The 23,533-nt window shown below is 33.6% G+C and overlaps 4 protein-coding genes across 5 annotated transcripts; 2 read left to right on the top strand and 2 right to left on the bottom strand.

Annotated features, from left to right (window-relative positions):
- Positions 1–4,162: 4,162 nt before the first annotated feature.
- Positions 4,163–4,923, top strand: LOC142609558 (auxin-responsive protein SAUR23). The gene has a single exon (XM_075781165.1). The coding sequence runs from the start codon at positions 4,229–4,231 to the stop codon at positions 4,640–4,642; it is 414 nt and encodes a 137-aa protein (XP_075637280.1). The 5' UTR covers positions 4,163–4,228; the 3' UTR covers positions 4,643–4,923.
- A 4,727-nt stretch (positions 4,924–9,650) lies between these two features.
- Positions 9,651–12,309, bottom strand: LOC142610313 (thylakoid lumenal 15.0 kDa protein 2, chloroplastic). Of its 2 annotated transcripts, XM_075782110.1 has the most exons (6): positions 11,812–12,309; positions 11,452–11,555; positions 10,552–10,642; positions 10,309–10,377; positions 10,121–10,230; positions 9,651–9,983 (listed from the first exon to the last, which is right to left on the bottom strand). In XM_075782110.1, the coding sequence occupies exons 1-6, from the start codon at positions 11,975–11,977 to the stop codon at positions 9,891–9,893; spliced, it is 633 nt and encodes a 210-aa protein (XP_075638225.1). In that variant the 5' UTR covers positions 11,978–12,309; the 3' UTR covers positions 9,651–9,890. The 2 variants fall into 2 exon arrangements, with proteins under 2 accessions (XP_075638225.1, XP_075638226.1); XM_075782111.1 differs by lacking the exon at positions 10,309–10,377 and having other exon boundaries at positions 11,812–12,083.
- Positions 12,310–13,982: 1,673 nt separating this feature from the next.
- Positions 13,983–16,219, bottom strand: LOC142610314 (uncharacterized). The gene is made up of 3 exons (XM_075782112.1): positions 15,864–16,219; positions 14,346–14,424; positions 13,983–14,210 (listed from the first exon to the last, which is right to left on the bottom strand). Exons 1-3 carry the CDS (start codon positions 16,013–16,015, stop codon positions 14,142–14,144), a joined length of 300 nt encoding a protein of 99 aa, XP_075638227.1. The 5' UTR covers positions 16,016–16,219; the 3' UTR covers positions 13,983–14,141.
- Positions 16,220–20,883: 4,664 nt separating this feature from the next.
- LOC142611075 (transcription initiation factor TFIID subunit 8) lies at positions 20,884–22,939 on the top strand. The gene has a single exon (XM_075783103.1). It carries the CDS (start codon positions 21,532–21,534, stop codon positions 22,660–22,662), a length of 1,131 nt encoding a protein of 376 aa, XP_075639218.1. The 5' UTR covers positions 20,884–21,531; the 3' UTR covers positions 22,663–22,939.
- The last annotated feature ends 594 nt before the right edge of the window (positions 22,940–23,533 follow it).

The raw sequence follows: 23,533 nt of genomic DNA, 5'->3' as shown, positions 1-23,533 counted from the left end.
ACGTATTTTGGTCCAACCCCATTGCCCCACTAGCTAGGACCTATATAGATATAAAGTTCTATTCTTGATACATCCCACTTTATTGATAATTTAATACTTACAATGGAAAGAATGATTTAAATTCTAGATGTCATGGACACATCAAAAGATGCCAACCAGTTGAGCTATTTATGATACGGATTTTTTTTCCAATTTGCATCTCTTTTCGTTTCTTATGTGCGATTGTTATATTTTTTTAATAATATGTTTGAAGATTATGCTCTAATGTTAGTCATCCGAATCCTGCATGTGATGTTTGTTGCTATTTAAATCGAGGAATTAACTAATATAAGATTGGAAAATATAAAAGATATGTTTAGATAATTTTGTGTCATGGTAAGATAGGATGTGCCTTTAGATGTAATCTTGAAGATTGCTCTTATTGATATATACTTCAAGTGCATTGATAGGAGATGGTCTGAAAGATTTTCAGTCAAAGCAATAGATGTTGTTATAGTACACAGCTATGTATTCGGGTTTGCACTTAATAGAATGAATAGTGACGTTGAGAATGAATTGAAATAATAGGGGGAAAAATCAAGTCTTGAGTCCCATGAATGCATGATAAACACCATCAAAGCCCAATATTACAGAGCAAAATAAGTGAAATATTTCAAAATTGAAAATCCAGACACAATATTTGGAAAATGTTATCTATATCTTCCCCCAACAAGACCTAATCCTTAATCTAGAATGACCAGGTAGGGAAATAAAATTAATCCTTGTTCACGAATGGGGTTTTTAATATTAAATGAGCTACCTCAAACAAGTTCATCTCTCCAACATAGAATTCAATTAGCTTGACATGAACTTCCTGCCTTCTTCTTCTCTTCTCTCTCCTCCTTTCTCTTAATCCAAATTAGAGGTGTGCAGTCAACCCTCCAAAACCGACCCAACCCAACCCAATCCAGTCGGTTTTTAGGCCTTGGTGGGTTGGGTTGGGTTACAAAAAAATTTTGATAGTGAGTCGGGTTGGGTTTGGGTCATAAAATTTCAAATCCATCAAACCCAACCCGACCCACCCATATATTTAATATATATATATATATATATATATTTTTAAAAAATATATTTTATAATTAATAAATTTTTAAAAATAACCAGCTCTCCCTATCCTATATAAAAACTAATTAGTTCACACAAACTCTAGTAAATTACTATTGTTGTTTAGTCATTAGTGTTGTTTGTCTTTAAGGAGTTATATTGATACTAATTTTTAGGTTTTTTTAATATATTTATATTTATTTTTTTACTCAATTTAATAATAATAATAAATTTGTCCAACCTATGGATTCAACCCGATCCATGTGGGTTGGGTTAGATTGGGTTAGACTTATGTGATAGATTGGGTTGGATTGAATTTTTTTTTTTTACCCACCATAGTAGGTTGGATCAAAAAATCTCTTCAACCCGACCCATGCACATCTCTAATCCAAATATTAGTAGAGTTTTTTAACCGCCTTTTTAAAAAATTTTAAATATATATTAATAAGGTAGAGAACCTTTTTAAAAAAGAGCCCTGGACTCTTCTCTACCTAGCAAAATCTATTGACAACTAACCATACTGTCAAAACCATTTGCTAAATAGTTAATGCTCATACCCAAGAGCACACTCAACAATTTCAATTCACCGGCTTCTTCATTTTCAAACACAGTCATGTACTCATATCTATCACTTACATATAGTTTCTCTCATCAAGTATTTTGTCTCATCAAAATATATTATGAGGATGGCATTTTTAAGGCATCGTGTAGCTCATATTCCAGATCTTTTCTGAGCATCTTCATGACACCATCTCAGTAATATTAACCAGTAGCAACCTCTATCTCAGGAGTATATTCATGCCTCCCATACATTAATGTTCTCCTCGGAAAAACTTATCACTTCACTCAGACTAACTCCACCAGGTGTTCAGTGTTCACCCTTATCTCTATAATGTTCAGATAAGGCCGCTTATGCAGTATTAAAACAGGAGAAAAAATATGTACCACTAATTCTTCAATATTTCTTGCTACACAAGTACTTGCTAGTGCAACAAGAATTTGAACACGTAGACTTCTACTTCTTGCCGACACTATAAGAGACCATGGCTGATTCTTCAATATTTCTTGCTACACAAGTACTTGCTAGTACAACATGAATTTGAACACGTAGCCGTCTACTTCTTGCCGACACTATAAGAGACCTTGGTTTGCCTACTTGAAGTTCTGACCATTGTCCCCTTAAGGCCTTAACAAACGCTGCAAGTTGGCAACCAATAACTGATTCTCCTAAACCACGAATAATGCAATTTAGTTTTAAGTTTTAACACTTGAGCAGCTTTTCTTGTTTTAATTATGGTCTGAAGTGAACCACCAACGCATATTTTAGCTTGATGAGTTTCATTTTGGCCATTTTGCTGCTCAGCTCTGCTCTTCAAACTTCCAACTTGAAACTGTACCCGGTTCATGCATATCAATGAACAGTCTATTTTAAGGTAAAGAAGGCAGGCTCTTCTTAGGCTAGTATGCCACTATTTGACTCAATATCATTTGGACAATGCTGAAATATCTTGCTGTGAGAAATCGTTTCCAACCACAAATTCCTAGGAAGGATATATCTGAATGACTCCCAAAAGTTAGGTACCAAGTATAGCGGGATATTCAAACCCAATCATTGGGTGAAAATAATGAATCAATGAACTCATTCACTACTCATAAAGCAGTGGAGGATGATCAAAGGGACTAGAGGGGGCCAAGGCCCCCCAAACATTTTGAAAAATATCTATTTTACTATATGACGTAATTATATTTACAAGTAGCTCCTTGGGAAAATACAACTTGGCCCCCTCAATTTATTATTAAATGTCTAAATACTTTTTAGTGTAAGCATAATCAACAAATAATTAAGTAATAATCTTCTCATAATATATGTCAAGAGTGACAATATATATATTAGATTGTAAATAGCATTAGTGTTTTTTAATTTTTTTGGTGCGTAAAATGTTATAATATCTTTCCAAGTGTAATGCTTTTTTTCTTATTTCATGTAATTTTCAATCGTTTTAACCACATATCTTTAATTTATAATTGATTTAATTATAATCTTTGGCTGCCAGCAAATTGTTAAAAAAAAATTGTGTTTTTATTAATATTCAGATAACTTATAAATTATAGAGTAAATAATATATAATGACATATAGTATTCTTGTACAACTAAAAAAATAAATAAATAGAAACATAAAATATAAAAAGAATTCTTCAAAGCATTTTAAATATAAATGACAAAGATACGAACTTTTTTCTTCATTTTGAGTTTTGTGTTGTTTAGTTATATGGTTTAGGTTAATCGTGCCCCCCCTCCCCCCTCTAAAGAAAACTTTCTGGCTCCGCTACCAGTACAAAGTATTTGGAAGTTCAGGGAGAAAAGAATTTGAGCCATGAGTTAGCAACATATTGTAACTAGTTTAAAAAAATAAAGTTAGAATTAAGTATCAATTTGGGTCAACTACTTGAAAATGTTTGTTAAAATAGTAATTTTAAAAGTTTTGTTTTAAAAATATGAGTTTTTTTAAAAATGCTATTGAGCATTTGGAAAAATCTGTGAATAGTATTGTTATAGTAGAAATAAATAAATAACGATTTTAGCTCAAAAAATGAGTATGTAATAGTGTGCGTAACAAACACTACCCAAAGAAAAATTATGATTCAAAAACACAATTTTCTATGATTTTAAGAAAGCGCTCCATGAATTGCAATTTGAAAACATTTTTCTCCCTTTTCAGAACTCTAGAAAATAATTCCACTATGGAATTCCTAAAATGTTATTTATTCATGGTGGAGTTGCAAGTTACGATAATTTCTCAAATCTTTCAAACAAGACAAGGAAAACTAAATTTTACCATGAACTCCATTGTAGAGTTACCTTAAGGATCCTAATCCTATGGAATACCGCGTTCACTACAGGTGACCTGTCAAATGTTGTTTTAAATGACATAATGCTGCAATCACATGTAGTGGCTCCTCAATGACCCGTTGAGAAATTTCCGCGTGTATGCTTTATGCTCCTCAACTTGTTCATGGCCTCGTATAAATTCCCATGCAAGCTCAAAGAAAGATTCGTGAGTTCCAAAGAAGTTCTTAAAGTTCACTATTCTCTGCCAAGAAGAATAAGGGAAAAAGAAAAGAAAAGAAAAGAAATAGAGGTTTAATGTCTTTAAAGAAGAATAGGGATGAGAGAAATAAAGCCTTGGTGATGCTCAGGCTCTTCAATGTTCTCATTGAAAAACTACAGAAGAGTATCTCAGTCTTGGCACCGAGAGAACCTGATCAATTAAAAGAAGAACTAGAAGCAGCAGCAGTGGTGCCAGATAATGTAACTGAAGGACATTTTACTGTTTTCGCAATCAAGGGTGAGGAAACAAAGAGGTTTGTTGTTGAACTGGCCTACTTAACTAACCCTGCATTCTTGAGATTACTGGAGCAGGCTAAGGAAGAATATGGCTTCAATCAAAAAGGAGCTCTTTCAGTCCCTTGTCGACCTGAGGAATTGCAGAAGATTATCGATGACAAAATGGAGAAGAGCACTGGTGCTGGATTGTGTCTTACCAGTATAAAGTGTTAGGAGAGTAAACAGATGTTAATGTTTTCCGTTATTAGTAATTGCTTTTTCTAGGATAGTTTTTCCAAGTTAATAACCTATGTTACACTGTCATATGCAGCTGAGATGTAAGTAACTTACCTAATTCCTACTTGTTTCTCATTATAGCATTGGGTAGTAACAATACTTTTGGCAGGAAAAAATGTCAGTATCTATGCAATTTCTTTGGCCCTGGCTACTTTGGGAGGGTTGTTTAGTTGTTCGAGTTTCAAATGTGTTTATATAATAGAAACATTTTTTATTAAGCCTTTTTCCTATTCCTTCTGAGCTGTACTATTATATATCCTTTCAAGCCTTCAATCTTCCAAACAATAACATCCTTCACTGTAATGAGCTACAGTGTAAGAAAAAGGAGGAATCCGCACTATATACGCACACAAAATGGTGTAGGCGTAAGAATCAGTTCATTGGGATTAACTTTTCTTGTCTCTGTCATGTACTCATGTTGCTTGACAACGAATAGCCAAGTCCACTGATGCATTCCAACCAAAGCATAGAACAGAAAAACACTGAATCAACGAATAAAAAACACCTACAATGTTACATTACCACTTCTGGAATCTACACATAAGGCGATATATGAAATGACTAGAGGAATAGCAGCTAGACCATATTCAAAAAGGTGCTCTAATCTTGTCATCCGTATGAAGTAATTAGCAGAGCTATCAATGATGATACTGGATAATGTACTATTAATAAGAAAGTATATATAATCCATATCTATATATATATATATATATATATATATATATATATATATATATCTAAATGCTAAAACGTAAAATTTAATGTTACTATACTCCTGTTGAGCCACCACATTAATCACGTCACACTTTTTTTTTAATATTCCTTTATGATTTTTTTATATTATTTTATATAAAATAAGTAAATATAGTTTATAGACAAACCTGTTAATGCACTCCATTACTATTCAACATATTACTATTCATTTCTCTTAAATGCAAATATTTTACTATTCAGCTACCCAATTTGATTTCAACTTTTTATTTTTTTCTTTCTAATTTCAAGTAATTGTTAAACTTAAATAATTCATTATCATTTTAGTAGATATATGCACATATTTGACTATTCATTACAAACATTACTATTCATTAGAAGCAAATGTTTAACTATATTCAGCTATCTAAATTGATTTCAGCCTTTTGTTTTCTTCTTTCTAATTTCAAGTAATTGTTAAAATTGAATAGTTAAACTTTTCATCTTCCTATTCTATAAAAAAATAATAATAATAAAAATAAAAAACTTTTTTCTTCCTCCAATATGTCTCCTCCCTCTTTGCTTCTTTATCTCCCTACTACTCTTTACTTTACCATTAAACTTCCTTCATCATTTCATCTTTCTTATATTTTAACTCTTATTCTCCCCATCTTATTTTGTATAAATTTGATATCATTTATTCCATTCAAATCCATATTTTTTCCACACAAAAACTATGAGTACTCTCTCTCACTCTCTCTCTCTTGCTTGATTTTTGTTCTTTCTTAAAACTCTAATTTAGGTTGATGGTTTCTTTATTTAATTTTTTTGTGTTGTATTTTTTTAAATTCCCATCACAAATCACTCCTATAGCTTTGGTTGAATTTTGGTTTGAGTTAATACGTAGTTTTTTTTAATAGAAATTTGAATTTATATCAAAACAAAATATACATGGCTACGAATTTGAATGTGCCTACCAATGGACTTCCACTTAACAGAGATGTATTCACAATATTTTTAGCTTCATATACTTTTTTGGTAATGTGAATTTGAGAAAGAGAAAATGGTAGGCAAAGGATGTATGATCTTTCATAATTCTCTATGTCTTGAAGAAAGTGGAGGGCCTATTAGTCTTTCTTCTACTGGAATCTGCCTGACTAAACAACTAGAGACAGATATACAAATACTTTTGGAGAAGGCTGATATGGCTTTTTAAAAGTACAGATGCATCTTGTTGTGGCAAATGAGCTTTTAACTTGCAAAGACAAGGTTGTAGTTGTTACAAGATCAGTTTGTCGTTACAAGACTCAGGTTGGTGATGTTGTGGAGAATCCCCTGATTAGACTTATTGTGGAGAGACATTTAGCTTATGTTGAGAAGCCGGATTTACGATATCTAAGCCTAAAATATCATCAAATGTTTGATATAACATAAATTTACCAAAAATTGCTCTATGGTAGCAGGTCCTTATGATAATCATTTGGATTATCTGGTAGGCTGACTTGCCTTTGGGCAAAAAATAAAAAAAGAAATAAAAACCATATTTTGATTTCAATCAAAGTGCTTATAACCTCAAGGGGGGGGGGGGAGGAAGTATAATAAACATTGTAATCGCTTTATAGTTTATAATGTGAAGAAAAAAAAAATTAATAAAGTTGTTTTATTTGTAGAGTATCAAAAAAGTCAAAAAAATATTCAGTGTAGTAATTTTGTATTGTTGCATCCCATCTATTTGGTTAAATTTCTTTTAGAAATCTTATATTTTTTTCTCAAATTTATTTGTTATTTTTATTTTGGTCATTTTATTACAAATAATTAGCATCTCCACCATCAAATTTTTAGTTAATTTGAACTTTCTTAGTAAGCTTTTACTTTGCTTAGTTGATCATCTTCACTGAAAATGCCAGAAAGAGAATAAGATAAAATATAATTTACTTTAGAGCATCATTATACTATTAATGTTTTTATACATAGATACTTAAGGAACTTTTTCTTTTTGCATTTTATTTTTCTTTATATTTCCACATTATGATATATGATTTATTGATAATGATCTATTGCATAGTTATCTTTATTTACTTTTTCACTTGGTTTCAATTGTGAGGAAAAAAGAAATGTGGATCTATGTTTTGGAGAAAAATATATCTATAAGAGTTGAATTGCATACATTTGTATAGTAATAAACAAAGTATACATAGTTACACCTTGGTTTAATAGTTCCTACCACACTATCAATTTAAATATATATATATATATATATATATATATATATATATATATATTTATTGCATTGTGTTTTCATACATATTTCACTATATACAATACCTGACTACAAAAAACTTCTAATTTAAAACATAATTTCAAATAACACATATTGAATTTTTAAAAATATATAATCTAATATATTAATTCAATAATTATCTACTAAAAAAATAGTCATATCATATTTTTCCACGCATCGCGCGGGTCTGCGACTAGTAATAGATAAAACACAAAAAGCACCACATGAAACCGTCCACATCAAGTGCCTTTACACATAAAATAGCACCAATTTGGATGCTAAATATGACATATACCTATTCGTGTCATGACGTCTTATTAAATTATTTTAACAATGTACAACAAATCAATTATATCAGGATAAGCTTTTACTCATCTTTTTTAAGTGTTTTGAGATCTGTGGTGATTGACAACCTAATTTGAGCCCCCTGTACTTCAAATTTGTAACCGAGAGTTTCAGAGGATTACTCTTGAAATCTTGAGGCAAGAAACTCAAGATAATTTAGGCTTGAATGTGAAAATTCTTATTGAATTAGGCAATCTGAAATGCTCACAGTAAACCAAGCTATCATGCATGTTTTGCTAGTTATATTCATGCTAGCTCATTTTGTCTCCACTGGGCCTCTGAAATTGAGCTATTGTCGACCATGCAAAAAACTTTCAATAGCAATTATTCCTACTTGTCTTCTTTAATTATCAAGATTATGAGCCCAAAACAGGCCCCGGCCCCAGCCCCAGCCCCAGCAGACAGGCCCAGCTCTTTTATTCAATCATTTTGCTGCTACCCAACCATCAGACAACTACTGCTAAAATCCAAATAGTTAGGGTTGTCGTTCATTGGCTGTTCACCAATATATAGAATCAATGAGTTGTCACACTCAAAATATCTAGTGCAAGAAGCAGGACGATGAGTACGTATATGATATGATATATATGATTTGAATTTATGATTTATTACATGATTGAGGATAAGTATGACAAAAAAGAGCCACATTGCTTTTGAGATGCTACACATGTGTAATTGACTCAACCTCAGGTCTTCTACACATGAATCTTAGCTGTTGTCCAACTATCAGACAGCTACACTAAAAATCTATAATAGTAATAGAGGGTCTTGCTACATTTGCACTTCACCATTATATAGCATCAATGAATGTTTTAAGTCTTTTCAACAAAAAAAAAATGAATGTTTTAAGTCTAGCATGAAGCAGAACATATGGCACATTTAGGAGCTACAAATATCTGACTTAAATTTATGATCGATTATATATCTGTACGGATAAGTAAGACAAAAGGAGACGTGGCATTTGGGATGCTAATCATGGCTTTTGACTTAAATTTACACACATGTATAGGAGTAGAACTTCTGGTTTCATATTATTTCATTCTGTCTAAAGTGACATATATGGCATTTGTCAATTATACATATGTATAAAGGTAAAAATAATAAAGTTTATTACTTATCTAATTTATCATTGGTGATTGGAAAAAGTCAATAAAAAAATTATATTGTTATTGTATACAGAAATTTAATAAATGTGAAATATAGCCTCGGAATTATTTGAAAGCTTAAATATGCTATTTTAAGTGGGAGAAGATATCTCAAATATTCAATATATACATCATCACTCTCACACTTGCACGGTTGTGAGATCCACTGAGTCATAGAGGGAGGATGCCTATATCAAATGAATTAGATAGTTGTAGCTTAAGTGAGCAAGCAAACAAAGTATTGTTCTAAAAAGAACTAATTAGCATTCTTGTTACTAGGCCTAGCACAAATGTAAGTTCGAATAAACCAAAGATGTGCCTTTTGTATTTAAAACCCTGCAGAAATTGAGTGTGCAAAGCTGAAACTTGTAGCTTTCTCCCTAGCCTCCCTCCAGACAATCCTTAAAGCTCAGATCCTACCCTTCCTTTTCAGAATATTGATAACAAAATGAAATTTAAAAGTGTAGAATCAGTGGTGGTTATCTTTACAGAACAGAATATATGCTGCTCACTCTGTGGCCCTCTTGTTATTAAATGACTATGTAAATACAGTATGTATTGACTGATTCAACATGACATAGAAGAACATGAATCCAAATTTCTTTATCACCTTTTACATAATATACCCCACTAGATATACAAATCATAAAAGCTTTACATCGTGTGTTGCAAAATTTTTGCAGACTACAGATGAGAGAACATTGTTACTGTAGCCATTTTTGTACTATTTTACCTCAGAGCAATTATTTGGACCTACAGGTTCTCTCAAGCAATTAGATATTGCCATTACAGCTGCTTCAATTGATGCATCTTCCCCCTATATTAGCCAAAAGAAGATAACAACATTCATTTTCAACAAAACCTTGCACAACCCATACAAAATCAAGCTCAACCACGGGAAAATATAATCAACCCAAAAGAATAAAGTGATTCAGGAAACAACAAAAACTTTACCTTCTCTTTCCAATAAAAAATATTTCCATATTTCCCTGCCAATCGGCTCCAGAAACTACGTGGAATGTCTAGATCAACAGTAGCCCCAACATTGAAGTTTAATATATTGCCTGGTCAAACAGATGCATAAGCATAAATTACCTATGCCAGAGGTATTCAAAAGTAGATAATATGTTTGTAACCTTTACCAAAGGTGGGGTCAGCAACAAAGACAATAGTTCTATCATCTACTTGCCAAAAATCTTTAATCGCCAGCCCTACGAAAATGTTGGTTTTGATAATGATTAGTCATTTTTTGTGCGGCTAGCAAGGATGTCTTCAGATTTAGATAAGAAAGCCATCAATTTAAAAGAAAAGAACATTAAGAGTCTACAAATGGATCAAAGAAGCAGACCATCTAACTACCAAAAGATCAAGAAGATTAAGCATACCTGGTGTTTCAGGATAATTCTGCGCTAGAACTCTCAACTTGAACCCGGTATCATTTTCAATATCAGCAATTTCTTGTGCAAGTCTTTTCTCCTGCAAATTAACCTCATGACATTATCAATTTATCATATATTTTCTTCCCTTCACCAAATGGTTCAAAAGTCGCGTCATTACTCGTGTCTAAATTTAAAGAACACCATTTGCGTATCTATGAGGTTCATATAGATGTAGAAATTCTCATGTATCAATCTTAGAACTAAAAAGATGAATGTAAACACACACACACACACAAAAAAAAAAAAAAAGGTAGGGCAAAAAGAGTTTTAAAGCTATCAAGGTCCAACCCTAATCAAGGCCCAAGTCTATTATCCATGTTCATTCTCACTAATCTTACTTGGAGTGCAAGCAAAGCCACCCTAATCTTAGTTGGAGTGCAATAAGAAAAATCATAATCCGACTTATTTTCAAGTATTGTAATCCTTGATTAATATATGGTTAGTTTAGGATTTAACCTACTATAAATATCATTCAATGAGTTAATTGTAATAAACGGAGACTAATAAGAAAAATGTAGCCATCAAAGGCTTTCCGCTATGGATGTAGGCCTCTAAGGTCAAACTACGTTAATTCTTTGCTCTCTCTCTCTCTCTCTCTCTCTCTCTCTCTCTCTCTCTCTCTCTCTCTCTCTCTCTCTCTCTCTCTCTCTCTCTCTCTCTCATACACCAATTTAGTTTTACTCTCTTTCTACATGGTATCAAAGTTATGTTCAATCTTTTCCAGTATGGCATTCATAGTCATGTCTCATATTTTCTAATATAGAGAATGAATGAACTGAGTTACCATTAACTAACAAAAGGCTATATTAAATGCTAAATCAAAGACAAGACGAAAGGAAACTACACCTGGCCATCAGAGAGGAACCCCCCTACATCAATGACAGGACTAAACTCTTTGGGGAGCAATTCTGGCTTGTTGACTCCAACTTTTGCCTCAGCAACTCCAAATCCTACAAAGTAAAAGTTTTTTCTTTTTCTCTGTTATAAGTCTGCCCTCTTATGATATCATATCCCATAACAAAATAATGTCTAGCATCACATTTCGGAATATTGGAATGACATTTTACCATTTTGGCAATTAACACTGCCTAACTTTTACAAGCTAGAATTTGAAGAGGCCAACAAAATCACATACAATGAAGACCAGCAAAAAGATTACATTTTGCTGATTACTTTTACTTTAAGTAGACAAAGAAAGAAACTTGCCAGAGAAAGAGAGTCCGAGCGTGAGAGCCCCAGAGAGCACGAAATTGAAAGACTTGGATCGAACCCAGTTGGTGAATTTGGTTGAGTTTTGAATTGGAGTCGCAAAGGATGGCAGAGACACTGGAGACGATGGTGGTGCTGTGATAGGAAGACGAAGAAATGCCATCACTTCCTCTTGTCTTGTCGAACACTGTTCCCACCCAGCAAACTTCCAAACGGTATTTTCTTTTTTCTGGATAAGACTAGTAGACTAAAGTTTGAAAATGTTAATTTTATTTTATTTTATATAGCAGTGTTTTTCAGAGTACTTTTGTCTAATTCATTCCAATTCTTAAAAATATATTGCGAGTATTCAATTGATTTTTAATGAAATTAAAATTTTCCACTAACAATTTTTTGTTTACAACTTTGAGGATTTTTTAATATATAATAAAAATATTATCAGAAACAAGTCTACATAAATAAAAGTGATATTCATCAACCTTAATTTATCACCATAAAAAAAAAATGATAAAATCTTTTTGGGTTTATAGCAATAATATTGTTGGCATTTTCCTATTGTGTTTTTATCCCCGGTAATAATTTTTGTAATGAATTTTGGAAGTGTTATATAATTTGGGGATTTGTTAAAGACCAGTACTATTCCAAACTTCCCTCTATTTCTTTTTTTTTTTCAAGGTTTGAGAGAAGTAGGAGCTAAATGGCTGATAATGTTCCACCTCATCTGAATTCTGAAGTCTATTCCCATGTCCAAAATCAACCCACGTTAGCAAGTATGAGTGTTGTCTGTTGATCACTTGATCTTATTGCTTGCTTTATCTTGTTTAGCTGGCTGCTTCAGGTTCAGAGGCTCAGAGCTTTTTTTTCCTTTTTACTTTTCCCACTCTCTTTGCTGAACTACTGAACTGCATCCAACACATTATTACTCTTAAACAATTTTATGAGCCCTTTCATGAACATTGCCACATTAATGCATTATTACCAGCTAAACATTGGGTAACCTGCCATATTTGGCTGCTTCTGAAAAATCTACAAGTGATATTTATATTTTAGAGCTGCTCTTAAAATGTTTGTTCTTTTTTGGGTCTTTAGACCCAAATTGGACCAAAGTGAATTCAAATGCTACACTGATGTGGCTTAACATTGACTCAAGCACTATCTAAGTGAGGAAGCTACAGTCTTTTTTAGCTTCGAAGCCTTTGATGGCTCAACAAATGTAGGCAGAGTTCTGGGACCGAGAAGATGCCCCAAATATTCTAAATCCAAACACAAATGACAATACTACCAAGAAAACACCTCAACAACAAACGTAATTCTTTAAAAGCCCATGACTGAATAAAAAGGCCTAGAGGACGGCAATTAAGCCATGTTTTGACATTTTATTTCTCAATAATTCCTAGAATGCTGCAAAATTTTATCCATTCACTGGCGAAGCAGAATAAAAAAAATGGAGATTATAAGATCAAAACTGACTTCCAAGTTGCAACAAGGGGTCTGTTGGCCCCTAAAACAAATTTGCATTTAGTTAAGAAATACTACATGATTGACTTAAAAAGGATTCTAAAAATAAGATCAAGCTGATTTTGATTGCCAAAATTAGTCCAGCAAAGGAGCCTTCTGGCTAAGCCCATTCACACCCCTTAATGTAAATATATTATATATGCAATTTTTATAAAATAGGCACATGAGCCATAGAAAGAATAATATTGAACGTCTGAGTTGGAATTTCTTGCTCAAGCTTCTCGATCTGGGAAGGAACTGCTCGCTACTACTACATACGATGCACTATTGAAAGGCTCGACCCGGCCCGGAAGAGCGATCCAGGCATTTTGAAATCGTGATCCAATGAGCAACCGAATAAGAAATATCTGCTATAGATGCAAGTCTTCAACTCAGACATTCAATTTAACTATACTATAGGGATCATGTAATAGAAGTATAGAGCTGCTCTTAAAATGTTCAGCCACCATCTGACCTCTAAAAGAAGTGCTATTGGTGCTAGAACTCATACACACCCAGTAGCTTTTGAGCTCACAACCTCACCCTTTACCCATTCGTGTGGAAGGATGAAGTGCTATTTGAGCTAAAGCTCATTACCAAGTTCCAAATCATCCTTCAAACAATATAAAAACAACCAACACTAACACATAATAATGGCTGCAAAGGTCAACGAATCAAATAAAGCAATAAAATTAAAAACCAGAAATACTGCTATTAGTTTGAGTCTTTGAATCCATGGGAAGAAAAGGGTGGAGCAATCCAGGCTACACGAGTCCTGTTCTCAACATTTATTACAAAAGAGCACAAGTATGCTTATGTAAAAGAAGAGCCTAAGGGAAGTAAACAGGCCAATTAAAATAATATGAATCACGGTGGTCCTTGTCCATGCGCCGATTCCACTGCAGCAATGTAAAGTTTCAAAAAAACATTTTTCAATTGGTCACAGCATAACAAGCATAAGAATAAAAATTATCATCAGTAGTTAGCCTAAAGAATTTGTAAAATCCCAGATATCAAAAAGTTAAACAATATACCAAGAAGTCATAAGGCTGCTTCTTCTCCATTGCCTTTTTCCAGTGGTACTGCTCAAATAACATAGCTCTGTCATGCCAACTGCATATCCAAGTATTTCAAAATGTGAGGAGAACATGGGATAAATAAGGGCCAAAAAAGTTGCACGAACACGGAAAGTGATAGGTCTAATCATCAAAGCAGCCGATCAGAGATCACAAGAGGGACATGTGTGTACTACCTTTATGACTGAGGAATAGGACAACCAAGCAAAAAAACTTCAACCATTTGCCATTGAAATTGTATCATGCATATTGCATCCTTAGCAATGAATTCAGCCCCCCCCCCCCCCCTCCCCCGGTCCCCCCTTTTGATTTTGATTATAGAGATATTCTGGATTTCATGCACAATATCATGAAAGTCAAAAGCAATAACTCTGTCAAAGTGCATCATCAAGGCAATTGGTTAAGACATGCTTGCTGCATTAAAACTTGTGCTTTAACAATGTGTCATACAGTAATGAAACTTAGATTATTAAGAATGTCACCACTTAACCTGTAAAAAACTTCCCCCCTGATAAGTGACTACACATTCAGAGCCAAGTAGGAACATCAGTAGCTCACACGCACATGTGTGTATAAGAATAGCATGTGTTGAAACATCAAAATTCCTCTTAGTTTGAGATGCTTTAAAATAAAGTAGTATAGAGAAAAAGGAACAAGGACATCAAACAAATCAGACCAATATTTTCATCTCAAAACTAAAGATCTTTCGAGGCTAAAAATGCTGATAGGATATATGTAAGCTGTCAATTTCACAAATACTCAATAAATTCATGCAGAAGCTAATTGTACATGCAGAATGGCAGAGGCAAAGAGACCCCACTGTGTGGGGAGGCAGGGTGTGACAGCAATTTTCTGGTTTGAACACACACGCACACACAGAGTTGATAAGTTCTATACTTGAATGGCCCTTGCGCAATGTAAAAGGAAAACATAAGGAATAATCAATCACAAGTCTGCACACCACAAAACCAAGTTATTTGGGGTTCTGAGTTCGAATAAGTACACAAATCACAGTATCACAATACACATTTCAGCTGCAACATCGCATCTTGGCCTAAGTAGAAGCATCTTAGCTCAGTCAGCACTTGTGGAAACACAAGACAATGAACATATGATATCAGAATCACAAGGTACAAAGGGGCCACAGAAACACACATGTTTCTTAATACTTGCCCAATAGCACACAAAAAATCCACAAAGAACTGGCCTTTAAACTTCATTTGGTTAACAAAAGCATTTTTACCTGTACATCCATCCAATGTTGCATTTAAAACAAAGGATAATAGCCAATTTACTCCAATTCTAAGCACCCAATTCACCCACTACTTCCTTTTTCAACCCAACAAGCCGAATGGATAGTAACCCAACAACAACAACACAAAACCCATATTGAAGAAAGCAACAAAATCATTTCTTGTTACAGAAGAAAGATAAACCCCAAATTTTGAGAGAGAGAGAGAGAGAGAGAGAGAGTACTTGAACTGATTGGTGAGGTGCCACATGTAAGGGTTGAACCAGGTGAGAGCAGAGAAGGCAGCAGAGCCGATCCAGATGTTAACGAATCGGTCCGGGTCGGCGTGTGGAACTCCTGGGTCTCCTCTGTACGCGTTTCCGAAATACTTCTCCATTTTCCTCTCTCTCTCTCTCTCTCTCTCTCTGAGCTTTTCCTATGTCTGTCTTTGTTGTTGTGGGAGTACACTTATCCACCGCTGGAGTACTGGGTTATCCGCTGTAATTTGTAAGTGTGCCAATCGGGTCGGTTTGTACCCAAAAGACAACCCACTCTATTTAATTTCTTTTTTTATTTTTCTGTTTTTGGGTGTGGAAAGAGGAATTTTATTTAAACGAAAACACTTCTCTATGAGTTCATATTTGAAAATATTGGGCAGGTTTAATAAATAAAAACTATGTCTTCTTATGAACCTCCTTTTTTTTGTTAGTCCGTCTGCTACCATGTTGACTTCAAGCTTAAGAAAATGGACAATCCAATCTCGCCCAATAAAAGTATGTTTGGTAACTGTTTTTTCTTCTTATTTTCTTTTTTTAAAAACAAATTTTCTATTTTTGAAACTAAAAACTTGTTTAGCAATTCAAAATGGATAGAAAACAAAAACTATTCTAAAAACTCAATTTGTGAAGGAAACTGAAAACATGCAAAAAGTTGATTTCAATTTCTAATTTTTAAAAGTCAATGAAAATACACATTTAATTTAGTGAATTTGTCTCATTTAATTGACTTCTACAATCAATTGACCGTCTTTTGTTAGCCGTTGTATAAATAAAGTAGAATCGAAATTCAAAAAAAAAAAAATTAAAGCCCAAATTCCAAGCTAACATTAAACTATATCTAACTGCTTCCAACTAGACTACAGTATTTGTTATGATGTCCAAATTCAAAGAGAAAGCTTTAATCCATTGGCCAATATGGACACGAATAACAAATTTGGTAACTGTTTATTGAGCAAATGAATCAAAATAACCCTCCCTTATTGCAACTATTGGATTATACATCGGTGTAAATTCCACTATTAAACAAGTGATTTCTCGATAAAATAATATATTTGTGAACATAAAATAGTGCATTCATAAAGAAATTCAAGAATGAGATTCAAAATTAAGCATATATTATATGCTTTTAAATAATAAAATATATTTATATTGACTTAAAATGATTGTTTAAACTTGTAAATAAGTTCATTAGATATCAAATTTAAAAATATAATCTAGATTCAGTGATGTGGTCAGGCTTAGCTCATTTTTTAAAATTAAATTAGGCCTAAATGCAAAAGCACCCCTTGGATTTAGGTCAATTGCAAAAACACTCTCTTGAGGCTTCAATTCTTTCTTATAATTCGTGAAGTTTCCATATTCATCAAATTAACTCTTGCAACTAACTTTTGTTAGCTATTTTAGACAAAAAAAATTATGTTGCTATCACGTGAGCAATGACACATACCAATATTGAGTATTTTTAATGTGGTCACATGATTTTTTTTTGCCCAATAAATGTTAATAAAGTTAGTCCCATGGACCCATGGAACAATTTGGTGGATATAGAAACCTCATGGAGCCAAGGACGAAGTCAAAAATTGAAGTTAGGGGCAGCTTTGCCACTGATTGCATGCGGCGGCCCCAGCCTCCGACTCTGTTGCTTAATCGATAAGAGTTTTATTTATTTGTGTTGTTTATGTGTACGCTTGTTGCTGAATAAGGACAAAATTATTTTATTTAAACTTTTTAAAGGACTGGGTTGTTTGTTTTGAGTAAAAGTAGTTGATTGAGCTTAATTTATTTTAGTTTTACCATTGATAATTTTTGTTGTCGAGTTAATTTTTTTGGCTTGTATATTTTGTTTTAAATTTTAGATCTATATTTTTTATGATCTTTGAAAAGGGAAAAATGCTAGAGTTACAAAGTTTTTTTCAAATTACTATTGTGAGTGATTATTTGTAAGTAAAAAATCGATGTAAGTGATGGGCTCATATACAAACCAATAAAAATTTATACCTTAGTAGCATGTAAGAATGTTGTAGAAAATTTTGTAGATATTAGCAAGTAAAAAAGTGTTGGACCCAGATGCAAACTAATAAGAATTTACTATCTCGACAGTTTGTGAAAATATTGTAGAAAAGTTTGTGGTTATAACATTACTCTTAAAAAATGAATGATATTTGTAAATGGAGCATAGTGTAATTTAGAGAACAAAATTGTTAAAATTGGTACTTATGTTTATACTAATTTAAAAATAAAAAAAAAATTGGGAACAAAGTCTCCCTCTGTCTCTAGCCTCTCTACATAGAGTTATAAAAAAGAATTGAAACCTTAAGAAGTGTTTTACATTCTAGACATAAAATTAAATAAACTCATCGTAAAGGGATTATATGTACAAGAAACCACCTCCTAGTAACCTAGAACATGTTGATGTTGGCATGTTGCCACTCCTATGGGTTCTTGACAAAACCGCATCAAAATTCACTTTGGTAAAGATGGGAAGATCATAGAGACGATACTGAAGTAAGCATTTGAATACCACTCCATTATAATAAGTAGGAACGGACTCAGAATTTTAAGCTAGCAAGGGCCAGAATATAAAGAAAAGAAAAAAAACTCTAAATAGATATCCATATAGTATTAAAAAATTATAAATACACAAAATCGTTGTTTCTAAATACATTAAAATGCAATCATTTACCAACAAAGACAAAAAAAAAAAAAGTTTTTTTAATACTAGGCTGGCTAGGATTTTTTATTTTTGTTGTTGTTGAAGTTAGAGCATTCACAATAGTGGTGCTAAAAATTTTTAACTTTTAGTACCTCAAAAAGCTATTTTATCACCTCACTTTACAATACATCCAATATCATATGTTTTTTTTTTATCATTTCATTTAAAATAATATAAATAACTCATTAAAGTAATAAGGAAGAAAGAGAATTTGAATTTTTTAATTGAATGAAGATATATAATCTTAATAAAATATTTTATTTTATTTTTAACAAATTGCTACAGTCAACTGGTATTTATACCAATTTACTGTAATTGCAAAAAATTTAGCTTTAACTTCTTTAATAACACATGATTTTTTTGTTATGTGGTGGTAAAATAGCTTTTTTTTTCTTAAAATACAATCATCATTATGAATATTTTTATTGTTTTTGTTAAGTATTTAGGTTGAATAATTGTTATTTAAATTAGGCTAATTACACTCACGAGAAGTACAGAAATGAAATATAAAATTACTACTAAAAATATATATATTTTGGACCCAAGGGGGCTTGGCTCCCTTGGGCCCATCTGGGTCCGTCTGTGATAGTAAGGAACTCCACATTAAATTTAGTGATTGTTTGGATAAGGCTGAACGTCGTCCATGTTTTACGACATTGCATTTCAACCTTTTTTTTCCCCCCTGGATAGCGCCTCTTGCATTGTTCATTGTCCATGAACAGTGCAAGAGGCTTATGAACAGTGCATTCGCTAGCGTTTCACACCTTTTTTTTTTTTAAGCCGTGAATGTTGACTTTTTGTGTGAATAGTGCACCCGTGCACTGTTCACGAGATTCACAAATATCACTTTTCAGCAACTTTTTCATTAAAAATGGGTCCTACAATACTATTCACACATTTAAAAATTATTTTGCTATAGTATTTTCAGTTTTTAATTTTTAGTTTTCAGTTGTATCCAAACGGACCCTTACAGTCAAATTTAGATGGGGCAAAATTCACTTAAGACAAAAGAGGTAGGAACAGGAATATTCCTTAAAGATGCAACAACATGAAAACTTCATTAGACTTGTATTTGAAAGTTAGAAACAACACTATTCTAAGTTTTAACCATTTTTCAACAAATAAACAATAATAACTGGGGTGCAAAATTCAACACTAGTAATATATTATCATGTTCTCTACTTAAATTTATGCACACAATTACACAATAATTCATTTGAATTTAATTAGAAAACCTATATCAAAATGTAATATTTAGGGTCCATTTGGATAGAGCTTATTGCTGAAAACTGAAAACTAAAAACTGAAAATACTGTAGCAAAATAATTTTTAAATGTGTGAATAGTATTGTAGGACCCATTTTTAATATTTTTTTTCTGAATAAAGTGCTTGTGGGTCCCATGAACAATGCGTAAACAGTGCGTGAACAGTAAAATTGGTCTCCCGCACAGTAAAATACCGTGCATGAACAGTACCGGTTACTGTTCATGCACGTTGAAAAAAAAAAAAAAAAAAAAAACGCAGAAAATTCTCAGCAAAACGCAAACGCAGCTTATCCAAACACAGCTTTAATGTGCACTTGGATTGGATTAAAATTATAAATTATTTCACTATTTAACTTATTTTTGTTACTATTCATGGGTCCACTATACTATTTTAACTAATTTTTACCTTTATTTATAGTACTTTCAACAATAAGTTTTCAATTTTAGCAAAATAAGCAGTATCTAAATAGACCCTTATTATTATTATGCTACGATTAAACCTAGTCAGCATAGTATTGCAATCTACATTATCAATGTAGTCTATTTTGATCTACTTTAATCTACTTTGAACCGTTTACAAAGAGTACTAAAAATAAATTCCGACCACACGTTATATTATTTATAAAATATACTAAAATGCACTATATTTCTTTTTTTATTTCTTTTTTTTTTAAATAACACTTTTAGACTCAGCAAGTCAGCATCATCAGTATTTTAAAGTTGTCAAAAAAAATTGAGAGAAAAAGGCCTAAAGGCAATGAATAGGCCCACCAACCAAAATGCCTGGCTCTCAAGCCCAACACAAGTTCCACAACCACACCACACCACACCCACCGAGACAGACACATACCATAGGGCCTAGAGCGAGTACAATCTCACAACACACTCGTGAGAGTGGGCGTAGTAGACACGCTTCACGCTCTCTCAGCTCTCAAGCTCTTTCTTATTGGCCAAAACAAAATAAACAGGGCCTATAAATATAGACACAAATCTCACCCATTTTCGCTCACATCGATCTTTGCCTCAATTCAAAAAAAAGAAAAAAACACACACATAGCTCCTTCCTTTAGATCCCATCTCTTAGGGTCTTACCAGGGTTTATCTTAAAAATCCTAACTTTTTTTTTTTTTTTTGAATTCCTATAATTCCCTCTCTGTCCCTAACGTTCTTCACTTTCTTCCAAAACCCTAATTTCCTCAATTTTTTACTCTCTCTTAGTTCATAGATCCGAATCTCTGGTCGATTGAGGCTGCGATTCGTTTCTGAAAGTCTCTGATTTACTTGCAAGACTCCGAAAGATTCTTCCTTTCTCACCAATTCTTGTTCTTTTCGTCGTTTCCTGATTTTTAGGGTTTCTGGGTCTTGTTTGTTTCCCGAGAAACTTCAGGGAAATTAAAAAAAGAAAGGGAATTTGGGTTTTTTAAAGTTTGGAATTTTCCCACCCAAATTTTGAAGGGTGGTTAGCCAGAGTTGAATTTCGGGTTTTTTCTTTTTGGATTCCTCTGTTTTCTTGGGAAACAAACGGGGAAATAAGAGGTTTGGTTTTGGAGATGGGTGGTACTGAATGTTTGGGGGAATAATTGTAGGTGGTGGAGATTTTATGGGGTGAATAATGCGGGGTTGGTGAAAACCCTAAATTGATTATGAGGGTTTGAATATGAGCCATGGAGGTGTAAGAGATACGAGAGGGAATGAACCACCACCACCGCCACAACAAGAAGAGCGTGATGCGCCGAGAGGAGCTGGAGCTGGAGCCAATGGATATGGGCGAGCGGTTTCAAAGGTTGCGGTGGCGCAGATATGTGAGAGTGTGGGGTTTCAGGGCGTTAAAGACTCTGCTTTGGAAGCTCTCACCGATGTTGCCATTCGATACCTCTGTGACTTAGGGAAGACTGGGAGTTACTATGCTAACTTAGCTGGTAGGACAGAATGTAATGTGTTTGATATTGTTAGAGGGTTGGAGGATTTGGAAGCTTCACAAGGTTTTTCGGGTGCTGCTGAGGTTAAGAATTGTCTTGCTGGTTCGGGTACAGTGAGAGGGATTGTTGAGTATGTGGATTCTGTAGAGGAGATTCAGTTTGCTCAGCCGTTGCCACGGTTTCCTGTGATTAAAAATCGGAAATTGATTCCGAGCTTTGTACAAATGGGTGAAACACCGCCTGGCAAGCATATACCGGATTGGTTGCCAGCTTTTCCTGATCCACATACGTATATCCACACACCTGTCTGGAATGAGAGGGTGTCGGATCCACGTGCTGATAAGATTGAGCAAGCACGGCAACGAAGAAAGGCAGAGAGGTCTTTGTTAAGTTTGCAGCAACGGTTGTTGGTCAATGGTTCGGTGGGAACTTCAGCCTCTAGTAGTGATGTAAAGGAAACGGACGGGTTTGAAACAAACCCATTTCTTCAGCCTCCGTTGAAACCAGGGGAGAAAGATGTTTCCCCAGTTGTCATACCGTGTATGCCTTCAGATGAAACTGGGGGAAGGAACCATATGTCTGTGCTAGAGGCATTTGCTCCTGCCATTGAAGCAGTGAAAGATAGGTTTTCTGATGATGGTGAAGATGGGAATAGGGTTCTTCCTAATGTGAGGCCTGCTGTTCAATTAAAGTTCAGAAGTGGCAAGAAATTTCTAGGCGAATCATTAGATTTGAGCATTCAGAAGAAGGGTATTGAGAGGGCAGCATCTTGGGTTGCACGGGATGATGAGAGGGATGACAAGAAGAGGAGAGCTGAGTTTATTCTTAGACAATCTACAGAATACCCACAGGAACTCAATCAGTTGTAAACTAGTTAGTTTAGAAGTCGGCATTAGCAGTGGGCTATGGGTGCTCAAAAATTGAGGGCATGCTCTTGTACCGGTATGGATATTGTTAGAATCTAGTTGTGAGATTCTTATGGTCCACTTGACATTTTTTTAGAGGCATGTCAATGTATGTTTCTTTGTTACTCTGACATCTGCTTATGATTCTTTGAAAATGATGTTCTTTCTTCATCTTGCACCATCTCATATTTGTATTGATACACTGAGTTCTAATGTTTGAATTGATATACTGAATTCTCTTCTCCTGGGGTCGTGAACTTCCTTCGCCTTCTGGTGCAATAATGTGGAACTATATAATAGATTTCACAGACAATGTATGTAGCATCACTAGTTATGTTATTGTCATAAGGTCCCCCCCCCCCCAAAAAAAAGGAAAAAAAGAATTAAGGTGTAGTGCCCCTTTTATAAAAAAACTTTCTTTGGATAAATAATTGATTTGCAGCAAACTTATTCTTTTCTTTACTTTAACAAAGATTTTAGCTTTAGTCTTTTTCAACTATTAATCACACAAATAGACCTTTGAGCTGAGCCTCAAAGCTGCTGCTTGAGTGGCACTAGCTAGCATATAAGACAAGGATGGAAGTACAGTGAAGAGTTAATTGAGTAAGATGGTTTCTCATGTGCACTTAGGACCTATAGATACTAATAAGTATTATTCTGCTCCTTGTTTATTTGTAACTATGTGTTTTCTACTTCAAATGTCAAATTGATTGATTTATAAAAAATTTGGAGCATCAAATGCAATTAAATTATATTTATTTTTTTGGAGGGGTATCCAGAATAAGAACCCAAAGGCAGAATCCCATTTATTTCATCTCCACTCTAAGCAGTAGGG

The sequence above is a fragment of the Castanea sativa genome, chromosome 9 (genome assembly GCF_040712315.1).
Source record: "Castanea sativa cultivar Marrone di Chiusa Pesio chromosome 9, ASM4071231v1".
NCBI classification, from domain to species: Eukaryota; Viridiplantae; Streptophyta; class Magnoliopsida; order Fagales; family Fagaceae; genus Castanea; species Castanea sativa.
The sequence above is the reverse complement of the archived record's forward strand: the minus strand, read 5'-3'. Positions and strand labels throughout refer to the sequence as shown.

Bases quoted from the DNA above. Each gene is read 5' to 3' on its own strand.
- LOC142609558 (XM_075781165.1), top strand. From the start codon at position 4,229: ATGTCTTTAAAGAAGAATAGGGATGAGAGAAATAAAGCCTTGGTGATG.
- LOC142610313 (XM_075782110.1), bottom strand. From the start codon at position 11,977: ATGGCATTTCTTCGTCTTCCTATCACAGCACCACCATCGTCTCCAGTG. The intron at 11,556-11,811 runs GCAAGTTTCTTT...TTTACTTTGTAG, and splicing joins GCTCGGACTCTCTTTCTCTG to GATTTGGAGTTGCTGAGGCA. The intron at 10,643-11,451 runs GTGTAGTTTCCT...GTTAATTTGCAG, and splicing joins GGTTCCTCTCTGATGGCCAG to GAGAAAAGACTTGCACAAGA.
- LOC142610314 (XM_075782112.1), bottom strand. From the start codon at position 16,015: ATGGAGAAGTATTTCGGAAACGCGTACAGAGGAGACCCAGGAGTTCCA. The intron at 14,425-15,863 runs GTACTCTCTCTC...TTGGATATGCAG, and splicing joins CACCTCACCAATCAGTTCAA to TTGGCATGACAGAGCTATGT. The intron at 14,211-14,345 runs GTATATTGTTTA...ACATTGCTGCAG, and splicing joins AGCAGCCTTATGACTTCTTG to TGGAATCGGCGCATGGACAA.
- LOC142611075 (XM_075783103.1), top strand. From the start codon at position 21,532: ATGAGCCATGGAGGTGTAAGAGATACGAGAGGGAATGAACCACCACCA.